At 50.8% G+C, this 12,434-nt stretch overlaps 4 protein-coding genes across 4 annotated transcripts; 3 read left to right on the forward strand and 1 right to left on the reverse strand.

Annotated features, from left to right (window-relative positions):
- Nucleotides 1–320: 320 nt before the first annotated feature.
- Nucleotides 321–1,514, forward strand: N7506_007369 (glutaminyl-peptide cyclotransferase family protein; the record flags this gene model as incomplete). The annotated part of the gene is made up of 1 exon (XM_056956662.1): nt 321–1,514. One exon carries the CDS (start codon nt 321–323, stop codon nt 1,512–1,514), a length of 1,194 nt encoding a protein of 397 aa, XP_056810996.1.
- Nucleotides 1,515–1,770: 256 nt separating this feature from the next.
- On the reverse strand, nt 1,771–2,812 carry N7506_007370 (YeeE/YedE family protein; the record flags this gene model as incomplete). Its single annotated transcript, XM_056956663.1, has 2 exons — nt 1,771–2,472; nt 2,525–2,812. 2 exons carry the CDS (start codon nt 2,810–2,812, stop codon nt 1,771–1,773), a joined length of 990 nt encoding a protein of 329 aa, XP_056810997.1.
- A 640-nt stretch (nt 2,813–3,452) lies between these two features.
- On the forward strand, nt 3,453–4,973 carry N7506_007371 (FAD-binding oxidoreductase; the record flags this gene model as incomplete). Its single annotated transcript, XM_056956664.1, has 2 exons — nt 3,453–3,711; nt 3,766–4,973. The coding sequence occupies 2 exons, from the start codon at nt 3,453–3,455 to the stop codon at nt 4,971–4,973; spliced, it is 1,467 nt and encodes a 488-aa protein (XP_056810998.1).
- A 2,132-nt stretch (nt 4,974–7,105) lies between these two features.
- On the forward strand, nt 7,106–11,916 carry N7506_007372 (putative ABC bile acid transporter; the record flags this gene model as incomplete). The annotated part of the gene is made up of 3 exons (XM_056956665.1): nt 7,106–7,414; nt 7,471–10,053; nt 10,114–11,916. 3 exons carry the CDS (start codon nt 7,106–7,108, stop codon nt 11,914–11,916), a joined length of 4,695 nt encoding a protein of 1,564 aa, XP_056810999.1.
- Between the last annotated feature and the right edge of the window lie 518 nt (nt 11,917–12,434).

The following is a 12,434-nucleotide window of genomic DNA, read 5'->3' on the forward strand; positions in this document are numbered from 1 at the left end:
CCTAGTCAGAAGAAGCGCATTGCAGACCACTAGATAGTGGGTCTGGCTGCAGCTTGGCGGAGAGAAGAGAGCGGTGGCATAACATTGGGAATAATCAGGCAGAATAAAGGGCGGTCAATGGGGCGGTCCGAGGATGTCACCAGTGAGCATCATTAATTCCGGCAATAACATGCGGCGTGTCATGTGATGAGTGTACAAGACACGCTGTAACACCCGCTTTGAACGTTGTTGATGCTCGACTGGAGATATTTTGGGGCCGTATTCTGCACCATATCTCTTGCTCTTTTTCCATCCTTGGCTGCGTTTCAAATCTTGCAACTATGCTTCGAGCATATACCAGCGTTGCTCGAATTGTGTCATTATGCCTCGGCGTGTTTCTCGTCGTTAATGTGCAAGCCTATGAGGCATTATCGGATGAGACGCTCAAAAACCTCCCTCGTCCAAATAATGATTTCGATATCAAAAACGGCGCGTTGCTCTCCCCGATTCTCCAGACTCGTGTCCCTGGCACCCCAGGTTCAACCGCGGTGCTCAATCACTTCGCCGACTTCTTCCGCGAGACGTTACCGGCATGGAAAGTAGAGGTCCAGAATTCGACCGCCAAAACACCAACATCGAAAGGAAAAGAGATCTCGTTCAAGAATTTCATCGCGACACGCGACCCTCCCTGGGCCCAGGTTGGCGACGTTGGGCGACTGACACTGGTTGCCCATTATGATAGCAAGATAGAGCCCAAAGGGTTCATCGGAGGTATTGACAGCGCTGCGCCATGCGCCATGATCATGCATGCGATGCGAAGTATCGATGCTGCGCTGGAAAAGAAGTGGACCGCTCTTCAGCAGCAGGGACTATCTGAGTACATCTCAGAAGAACAGGGTATTCAAGTTATCTTTCTCGATGGTGAGGAGGCGTTCGACCAGTGGACAGCTACAGACTCTCTGTATGGTGCGCGTGCCTTGGCGACACACTGGAGCGATCAGTACTATCCCGCGATGTCGGAGTTCAGAACTCCACTCTCGTCAATCGCTCTTTTCGTCCTTTTGGACTTGCTGGGCGCGAAGGATCCTTCGATCATGTCTTACTATGAGACTACCCATTGGGCATATCAGAGCCTAGGTGAACTGGAAAAGCGTTTTAAGGCGCTCAAACAATCCAAAGCTGCCTCGACTGATTCGTGGTTCATTGACGCTGACAAAGATGCGCACAATCTTACTCCTTCTGGTGGAATTCAGGATGACCATCTTCCGTTCCTTGCCAAGGGTGTTGAAATCCTACATCTTATCGATTTTGCGCCTTTTAAGGGATTCCCTAAAGTCTGGCATACGATCGACGATGACGGTGAACATTTGGACTTGGACACCGTCGAAGATTGGAGTATGATTATCACCGCCTTTGCTGCCGAGTGGATGGAACTGGAGGGCTATTTCGACCATCCGGCTACTAGTGCGACACGCAGTGACGAGGAGTCTATTGCATCGGAGGCTATTCGCCTGAACAAGAAGACTGAGTTGTAAGCCGTTCTTCCATTGCCCACGTTGATCTCATTTTGCGCCTCACGTCTTCTGCCTCTTCCTCAATTCCATATACCCCAAGCATTTTATTCGAGCGAACATTTCATATTTCAGGCCAATTTGATTGTGTACATAATACATTTTATGATATTATTTACTGTGCTAATCAAGTCATGGACACAGTTCCTGAGTCTGTTTTACTTTTGGGTTGTCCCCAAACCACTCGTGGTTGTTCGATACCGGATTTACCCCCATGGATTTAAACAAAGTTCCCCAGCAAGTACCCACTCATCGTGATCAACCCCCAGGCTGGCTGCATGGCTGCCCGCAGAATAGCAGGCCCGGGGCAGACTCCTCTCAGACCCCAAGCCAAGCCGAATGCAGCCGACCCGGCAATGAATCGCCAGTCGATATCTCGCAACGTCGCCGTTGGCAGCCGCCATGCCTCTGCGAGTGTCGGTTTCGCGGCCGTTTCTCCCCTTTCGACCGATTGTCCGGGTTTCTTCATGAGATATGCCGTCAATGATGGTCCAATGCCAAATATGATGATCAATGCCAGCGATGGATCCCATCGTGACGGGTCTGTTAAGAAGGCAAAGAACCCAAGTACTTTGCCTGAGTTTGCCATCCCTGAAATCAGAAGCCCGAGGCCGAACTCCAGACCGGCAATGTAAGAGAACATGACCCGTGTTCTCTCCGACCGCTGAAGTCTTGGAACAATGATGCGATTTGTGATCGCGGCTAGCACAACTGTGCTGCTCATGAACACCGCCTCCGACGCAGATGGATACGCTGGCATATAGCATGGCATTGCATCACATGATGGGATATTGGAACCCCCGTCGACGAAATTCGCTGTCATCAAAGCCACCGTGAAGAATGTCGCTGTGGCAATGAAGGATCGAGGCGATAGACGTGAAATTCCACACAGCATATGTCCCGAAGTACATCCTTTACCGTTCTACACTTCCATATTAGTCACCGGGGCTGGCTTGTATATCTCTCCGACTCACCTTTGTTCCCCATCCTAGCAAAAATCCTACCCCCAGCGTCGCAACAGCAGAAGCCCATGAATCCGGTGGTGCCGCGTAGCTTGGGATCAACGATGGTGCAAACAAGTAGACCGGCACCAAGCCAGACAACAGGCCCGCGATGATGGGGAGATTATCACGATTGGGATTGAACGCGCACCCGGATAGCAGAGAGGAAATTCCGAAAACCGCACCGTTGTGATAGAGCAGGCCGGATGAACCCTGGTATAGCAATAGAGCACCTAGCGAGGTGTGAAATGGAGTGAACATCTGGACGATTCGTCGATCTCGGAATTAAGGTTTTTCGGTCACTGATGTCATTGGAAGCGACTTGCACGTATGAAGCACAAAAGATGTCAAGCGTATAGGAAAAGTTGAAGGCATTAGGATATCGGAAGTCATGGAAAGGAGTCGCAATAGGGTTTGCACATTCTTGCGGCTCGGGGACCATCGACGTCGCCGTTCTGTGGTCCCCGGGCTTCACTCCCGTGGATTTCCCGTCTCCATCTCGGCTTTCATATGAAGATGTTTGACGGCTTTGCCATGGTGTTACAGCTGGATGTTGTATGACAATTTGCATGCTGAGCAACCATTTGTGAGGTCTGCTTTTAACTATCTTGGAATTTGTTTTCTATGATGTTGGGTTTGGCTGTGGTATCAGACTGACTGGACTGACAAAGAGCTATTGAAAATGCAGAATCCAACCATCGAGCAGAGTCCTTTCACGACATCAACAGAAGATGAGAGACAGAAAAGGGAAACAGATCATGCGGGAAGAGCGACCTTCATGTTGCGCTTGTGAAGGCAAGGACGGTCGTACCTCCTACATAATGCTGTCAAATCCCATCTCGACTTCCACATCCTGTGCTCTCTTGTCCTCGTCGAGCCTTTGATACCTTTTCAACTCAGCATGGGGAACTCAAACAGTCTTCCAGGCCGCTCCTGCTTCTTGTCCGCTGTTGGAAACAACACTGATCTCGTTGACTTTCGGGGTGATATCCTGTACGAAATCCGCGGCTTGCCGTCATACAATCTTGCCTGTCCTGTCCTTCCATCGGTGATTACCTATCCCAAGACGACGCAACAGGTTGCTGAGATTGTACGTTGTGCTGCTGAGTCGAACTACAAGGTTCAAGCGTACAGTGGAGGCCACAGCTATGGAAACTATGGTATGTTAGTCTCCCAAGTTGAATGACAATTAACTAATCTCTCTGTGAATATAGGCCTCGGTGGAGTTGACGGCAACGTTGTCGTCGACCTGAAGAATTTCCAACACTTCGACATGGACCCGAACACTTACGTCGCTACTATCGGTGCCGGTACACACTTGGGGGATGTTCAGGACCGTCTGCTACACTCAGGGGGACGAGCGATGGCTCACGGCTCCTGTCTTCAAGTCGGCGTTGGTGGTCACTTCACCATCGGTGGTCTCGGCCTTATGTCTCGGCAATGGGGAACATCCTTGGATCACGTTGTGGAGGCGGAGGTAGTTCTGGCCAACTCCAGCGTCGTAACTGCATCGGATACCCAGAACCAAGATGTGTTTTGGGCTGTGAAAGGCGCGGCTGCAAGCTTTGGAATCGTCACTCAATTCAAAGTTCGCACTCATCCTCTTCCCAAAGCCGCTCTGCAGTACACGTACCTTTTCAGTCAGGGCGGCGTGCTTGATAGAGTCAAACTCTTCCTCGACTGGCAGTCTCTCATCGCGAAGCCAAATATCACTCGCAACTACTCCTCCCAGCTGACAATCTTCCAGGATGGTATTCTGATATTAAGCAGCTTCTTTGGCACTGAAGAGGAGTTCCGGGACTTCCAACAAGAGAACAATCTGCCGTTCCAGAGCATGGGAAACGTGGCATATATCACCAGCTGGCTGTCCTTGATAGCACACACGGCTGAAGACTACCTGATTCAGATCTTCGGTAGCTTGCTTACATCCTTCTATTCCAAATCAGTGTCCTTCACCGCTGACCAATTGTTCGACGAACACGCTCTGGTCGCCTTGTTCACATACCTCGACTCGGCACCCAAGGGCACCGAGGCATGGTGGATCATCTTCAACTTGGAGGCTGGAGCCACTAACGACGTTCCCATAGACGCGACCGCCTATGTTCACCGCGACGCGGTGATGTGGATGCAGTCCTATGCCGTCGTCGGATTTGAGCCCCCGAGCTACATCGCCAAGCGCTTCCTCAACCGTCTTCACGATGTTATTCTCGGTAATCGGCCTCCGGGCCCCCTGCGCTCTTATCCTGGGTATGTGGACCCGTTCATGAAAAATGGACAGATGGCGTACTGGGGAACGAACCTGCCGCGCCTTCAGGATATCAAGACTCGGATTGATCCGAAAGACATCTTCCACAATCCACAGAGTGTTGCTGTGAACCCGGCGAATAAATCGACTGTGCGCCGTGAGCGGTGGACTCTTTGAGAAGCCTAAACCTGGTTGTGATGTGGTATATATCTTTATCGGGCGAGGAGGGATGCCAGTCCGCGTTTTCAAATTGTTAACTTTGAAGTATGTTGATTAAATCGTATCTCATATAGGCACAACTCTTTCTAATGATATTGATTTTTTTTATTGTTTCTTTTCAGTATGATCTCTCATTGGGCCATGAGACAATTGTCATCTATGTTTGTGTCGAGATCCTGTCGACCTTAAGAATTCTGTATGTGCTCAGTTAAAGGCTCACGATCATCGAAGAGAACTGCCTCTCCAAACCTGGAATGCGGTCTCTTACAGTGGATAGCAGATCTTCCTTTTTCCATACTGGGCACCACAGAGCCAATGGACGATCTCAGCGACCCACTTGAGAACATGCATCATGTTGACTGTGCAGCCACGGCGCAGGGATATTATTGCCGATCCACCTGGACACAGCTGCGAGATCCAGTCCGTTACTTGACATCCAAGGAACTACACATTGCAATATGAACCTCATGTTGTATCTGGAAATTGTCAAACAATCCCATAATTCCAAGAAATCTAGCTCTAATGATCCCTGGTAACCTAGAAAAGTGAGCCAAGTCCTCCATACGCAGCCCCGCATGCACGACCTTCACTAGCTGCATCAAGCACATTCCAAATCTCAGATTATGCAGCACATGTACTCCGTACTCCGTGCAGTAGTCTTGTGCCGGTGCAGTGAAGATCCCCTCGGGGTGAAGGAATTCATGCGGAGTTCACACCAGCCATTTGTGACGCGGTGTGAGCAGTGAGACAAGTTCTGCAGGCCCAACTCCGCAATCCAGGGAGTATCCTCCATGCGCTCAGGTGGATTCCGACTATCAGGGTATCACAGTATATGAACTCCAAGCATCTTCCAATGTAACGGGTTCGGAGTGCGGAGTAGTCTCTACTGGAATCCCTGGATGTGATACCGCGGGAGACGGTATCCGGGGTCAAACCTTGCTCAGACCCCGTCCAACAAGTGAAGCCTGAAGGTGAGTACTCCGTACAGACTACGGAGCATAAACCTTGGAGAATATAAGCATTACCCCTGGAACCTTGCGAAGTGGGCTCTCGCGGATCCCGAGGTCGGGCTTGTACGGAGTATAAGCTCTCTTTTTTTCAGGGTTGGTCCACGGGAATAGTATGCAAGGGTCCCAGGGGCAAGCAGCTATTTTTTGTTTGCCCAGGTGGCTTTGGTTAGGGCAATAGAAGAGTTCCGTGGTAGAGAATACTCATAAGAAGTATATTGATCTTTCAAGATTGGTACCAGCGCTCATATTTGTTGTTTTTCCAAGGTTCGGATTATCAACGTTGACCCGTGGACATTATATACATATTAGACGATGTTTGATATTTTGTTTATAAATGCACTTTACGGAGTACTCCGCACTCGTCTAATTGAAAGAATATACTTGGTTTCCATGTCAAGATTGATACTTACTTTTCCTTCAACCAGCGGTGACCTTGAAAAGAAGGGCAATTTCCTCGGAAGTACACCGCTATCGTGACACCAACACAGTACGGAGTAAGCGCCACACGGATGGCTTTCGGACTCCGGGTCGGATGAGGTTGCTTATATTTGGAATGGACCTCGATTTCAGCCCTTCTGATTGGCGCGATAGCTCCTATGGGGTATGCTCGATATGACCTATGGACGCAGAGAGATTCGAGCGGAGACTCTCGTGCAGCCGTGTTTGGTGGACATCGTTCTAGATGTCCAGAGGTCATGAGGTCCAGATGTCGAAACTCCCAAGTGGAGAGAGAGGGAACAAAGCAGACGCGTCAGAGGAAAATATCGGCGATCAAGAGGACTCGGACTCGGACTCGGACTGCAAATGGCGGTCGCTCGTCCGTTGCCTAATACGGAGCCCGCATACGAGTGTGACTCGACGTGAGTCAAATCCACAGGGTGCATATTGTGATATCGCGCTCACATATGCCTAGTGATGCTCCAGAGCTGGAAGGATTTCTGACTCATGAGGCTCGCGTTCTTTCCCCGCTCAATGTCACCTTACGCTAATTTGTAACTGGATAATTATGTACTCGGGCTTTTATGCCTGGCCTTTTTTTTTTTTTTTCCTTCTTTCTTTCTTCTATCCCTCTCCTGAAGCATGACCTACGAGGTAATCATAGGCTATATAGCCGTGTCGCTGACAGCGTTGACTACCACCGCTGCCGTTCAAAGCATCATCCGACGCACAAAAGCCAACTACGAACCCATCGATCTCGCCAAGGATGTCTATCAAGATGAAGACGGCGAAGCGACCGAAGAATCCCTCCGCGCCTTCTCAGACAAGTGGCAAAGAGTCGCAATCGCATTCTTCACAACCACCGGACTCCTGGCAGCCCTCGCATTGGCCATCCTGAAAACGCTAAGAGATCCTCTAACGCCATTGGTCTGGCTGCAATTCGGCGTGTGGGTATGTATCTCCGAAGCCACCCCCATGTCAATAAACCTCTAATCCCAACCTTTTAGGTTTTCCTCGCTATTCAAGCCGTTGCATTCTTCACAGAACCCCGACCGACAATCAGATATGTGCTGGGCCACTTTGCGTTCTGGGCGAGTCTGCTCGCCTGCGCAGTCCCGGCAACGGAGCTGAGTCTGTTCATTATCAATGGATGGACTGGCCATGGGTTTTGGATCGGGGTGCAAATCACCGAGATCGGTAGTGCCTTGCTGCGCGCTCTGTTTGCCGTTCTGCTACCCCGTCGCCCGGAGGTCTATTTCGAGGGTAAGCCAGTGGATCGTGAACTTTCGGTCTCCCTGCTTGGCCGGTTTAGTTTCAGCTGGGCGAATGGATTATTGGCATTCGTGGCGAAGAACAAGTCGATGGAATTGGATGATATTCCCAAACTACCTGCTTCGAAGCGCGCCGGGTTCCTGCGGGATAACCTCGAGATTGCGCGGGAGAATCGCAAATTATGGAGAGCGATTATCGCGGCGCATCCGGGGCCGTTGCTCGCTCAGACAATTTTGAGTCTAGTCATTTGTTTCCTGAGCTTCGGGCCTCAGGTGGCCCTGTTTCAGATTCTGAAGACGTTGGAGCTCCGCGATACTCCCTTCTGGAACCCTGCCGCGGCGTACCTGTGGGTACTGGCGCTCGGAGGGTTGATGTTTGCGGCTTCCAGCGTGGAGGCCTGGTTGTTCTGGGTCGTTTATTCGAAACTAGGAGTCCCGATCTATGCCGAACTGTCTGCTGTGGTCTTTGCGAAGGCTATGCGTCGCAAAGATGTGAAGCACACTAAGAAATCAAAGGACGAGACTGATTCTACCAAGGCATCCGCTGAAGAAGAAGAGGATGACGAGGACGCTTTGAAGAAGAGCAGACAGAGCATTATCAACCACGCTGCTGTGGATGCTCGTCGTATCTCGGACTTTGCCGCCTTCAACTATGTTATCCCCCAGGCGGCGTTCAGAATCATCATCGGGGCTGGGTTCCTGGTCCAGATTCTCGGCTGGCAGAGTGCTTTCGCTGGTCTATCGGTTGCGCTCCTTGTGACACCACTCAACATCTACGCCGCCAAGAAATACTCCGGTGCACAGGATCGATTGATGAAATTCCGCGATCAAAAACTGGCTATTGTGACCGAAGTGCTGCAGGGAATTCGACAAATCAAGTTCTCGGCTTTGGAAGAACAGTGGCAGAAGCGCGTTGAAGCGACGCGGGAGACAGAGCTCGGTGCCTTGTGGGCCGCGTTCGTGGCTGATCTTGGCCTGCTTGGAATCTGGATTCTCGGCCCCGTCGGTCTGTCTGCTGTTTCCTTAGCTACCTATGCCATTCTCAATGGTGGGCTCTCGCCTTCGGTCGCTTTCACGGCTATGGCGGTCTTCACATCCCTTGAGGTGGCGCTTGCTGTTATCCCCGAGCTCATGTCGATGGGTCTGGAGGCGAAGGTGAGTGCGGATCGTATCGATGAGTTCATGGCTACGCCGGAGAAGATCGTCAACACCGTTGCCGCGGACTACATTGCCTTTGACGATGTGTCGGTTGCTTGGCCTGCGGATAAGGTGGAGGCGCAAGATGAAGAAGATCGTTTCGTCATTCGGGATCTGACGTTGAAGTTCCCCCCAAAGAGTCTCAGTGTCGTCTCTGGTCGAACCGGCTCTGGAAAAAGTCTACTTCTTGCGTCTATCCTCGGCGAATGCGATGTCCTTGGTGGTACACTGAAAGTACCCGTCCCGCCTCCCATCACCGAGCGCTTTGATCATCTAGCCACGAAAGCGAATTGGATCATTGACTCAGCCATCGCCTACGTTGCTCAAATCCCCTGGATTGAAAATGCAACAATCAAGGCCAACATTCTCTTCGGACTTCCGGATGACGAAGAGCGCTATAAGAAGGTGCTCTTCGCTTGTGCCCTGGAGAAGGATTTCGAAATGCTTCCCGACGGCGATCAGACAGACATTGGTGCGAACGGCGTTAATCTGAGTGGCGGTCAACGCTGGCGTGTTTCCTTTGCCCGTGCATTGTACTCTCGCGCCGGAATACTGGTCATGGATGACATCTTCAGTGCTCTCGATGCCCATACCGGTCGTCATGTCTTCGAGCATGCTCTTACAGGGGAGCTCGGCCAGGGCCGAACTCGTGTCTTGGTTACTCATCACGTTGCACTGTGTCTCCCTCGCACTGATTATTCTGTGCTGCTGGAGAATGGGCGTGTTAAGTATGCTGGAACGATTGATGATTTGAAACAATCTCATCACCTCGAGTATATTCTCCGTGAGGAACAAGCCGAAGATGGTGGCCATGGTGTGGAGGAATTTATCGACGAAGAGGAGTCTGGTCTTCAAAAGGTTCTCTCGAATACATCTCACCGAAGGCCGAGTACCGCTACGAAGAGCCATGCTGCTAATGGAAATGCCAATGGAAACGCGAACGGAAATGAGAATAGCCCGTCAAAATCTGCACCGAAGAAGTTTGTCGAGGACGAGAAGAGAGAGACGGGTTCCGTGCGACTTTCTGTCTATCTCGCCTTTTTGAACAAGGGTGGCTCGGTAGCATTTTGGCTACTCACCCTCTTTGTCTTCTTGTCAATGTCTGGTCTTATGATTGGCAGGGTAAGTCCATCAACGTGTCATGCTCAGGCATATAATTTGGCAGCTACTAACATCTCGCAGGCCTGGTGGGTCAACGTCTGGACCGGATCGACAGCTGAGACCAAGTCTCATCATGAGCAATACAGTACTTTATTGCAGCACACCATGCAACCGACCGCATCAATCCGACAAGACGACGAACTAGCGAAGTATCTCGGTATTTACGTTGCAATCTCTGTCCTTGCCTGCATTCTCGGGACTATCCGATACTATTTCGTTCTATCTGCGGCCGTCCGGGCTTCGAGAAATCTGTTTAATGGGTTGATCTACAGCATTCTGCGTGCACCACTCCGATGGCTAGATACGGTGCCGTTAGGCCGTATCCTTAACCGATTCACAGCCGACTTCCACTCAATTGATTCCCGAATTGGCTACGATATTGGGTTCTTTGTTTCCAAGCTCCTGGAGGTGGTTGCAGTGATGGTTGCAGGTGTGCTCGTGAACTGGCTGGTCATCTTATTCGCTTTGATCCTTCTAGTTGTATGCTTGAAGCTGGCCTTGTCGTATTTGGCCGGTGCCCGTCAGACAAAACGACTTGAGAGCACAGCAAAGAGCCCTGTGTTTGAACAGTTTGGTTCAAGTCTCGCAGGACTAATCACCATTCGCGCTTTCAGCAAACCTGATACCTATATCGATATCATGTACGGGAAGATCAACCGCCACGCGCAAGCATGGTGGACACTCTGGCTGTTCAACCGCTGGCTCGCCTTCCGTATGAGTGTTGTCGGCGCAATTTTCTCCACGGTCACCGCTGGCCTGGTCGTCTATGTTCCAGGTATCACCGCTTCGCTCGCAGGTTTCGCCCTGAGCTTTGCACTGCAATATAACACTGCCATCACCTTCGCTCTTCGCCAATACGCCAATATTGAATTAAATATGAACGCCACAGAGCGTGTCATCGAATACTCTAACATCGAGATCGAGAACCAAGGAGGCGCAGATGCCCCCGCCGCCTGGCCCACAGAAGGTCGTCTAGAAGTCCATGATCTGGTCGTGGGCTACGCACCGGAGCTTCCACCCGTTTTGAACGGTCTCAGCTTCACAGCCGAGAGCAATCAGCGCGTCGGCGTGGTCGGACGCACAGGCGCTGGCAAATCATCCCTAACCCTCGCTTTATTCCGATTCCTCGAAGCGCGCTCCGGTCAGATCTTCATCGACGGTCTCGATGTTTCCAAAATCAAGCTCCACGACCTCCGCAGTCGTCTTGCAATCATCCCACAAGATCCAGTGCTTTTCTCCGGTACTGTGCGGTCAAACCTTGACCCATTCGATGAATACAGTGACACAGATCTCTACGACGCACTTGCACGCGTGCATCTGATCTCGGAAGCCGACGACGATGAACTCACACTCACATCTCGAACCGCTACGCCCCGTCTACCCAGCGAAACAGGCACGTCGACACCCGCAACCACGAAAAAGAGCAACTCGAACGCCTTTACTTCTCTCTCCGCTACCATCTCCGAAGGTGGTCTCAATCTCTCTCAGGGCCAGCGACAGCTCCTTTGCCTTGCGCGAGCTATCGTTGCACGTCCCAAGATTATGGTCTTGGATGAAGCGACTTCGGCTGTGGATATGGAGACCGATGCGCTCATTCAGCAGTCCATTCGCGCCGAGTTCGGTCGCAATGCCACTACTTTGCTGGTTATTGCGCATCGCCTCAGTACAATTGCGGACTTCGATCGCATTCTCGTTATGGATGCTGGTCATGCAGCAGAGTTTGGGTCTCCGAGAGAGTTGATGGAGATTGAGGGGGGTGTTTTCAAGAACCTGGTTGAAAATAGTGGGGAGAAGGACGTGTTGGAGAAAATGATCTTCGCGTGAAAAGTTGATCCTATGAGATCTTGATTAATGGTTTATTATGTACAGATTCTCGAAATTGACAGGTACATACTCCGCATAGGAATTACAATGCAGTTTTACTTTTGTTTACTTGAGGACGTTTCACGGTTCCCATATGAGGCGATGAGTCGGTTCCGACAAGGCATGATACGAATGGGAATGAAGATTCGGAGAGATAAATGAGATATTCATTCGCTCAAGACGAGCAGATCTATGTACAGCTGTAAGAGCTAGGAGAAGAAACGAAGGACACAGAGCTCTAGTCCAACATCTCAACACCCAGCAACCAGTCGAAGACTGGGACACCTTCAAGTTAAAGGATCAGAGATGCCTTCATCGCGTCCGTGTTGTAAACAAGGTTGGTATGCCGAACGCATATATCACAAACCCTACCCCCGAGTCGTACAGCCCTTAAGCTCCCCGAAGAAAGAGAGCCGCACGTCTCAGAGGGCAGCGATCGTCTCATATAAAACACACTAGGCTTTCATCATTCTAGAAAA

The sequence above is a fragment of the Penicillium brevicompactum genome (assembly GCF_028827555.1).
Source record: "Penicillium brevicompactum strain IBT 35665 chromosome Unknown utg000005l_segment0_segment0, whole genome shotgun sequence".
NCBI lineage: Eukaryota > Fungi > Ascomycota > Eurotiomycetes > Eurotiales > Aspergillaceae > Penicillium > Penicillium brevicompactum.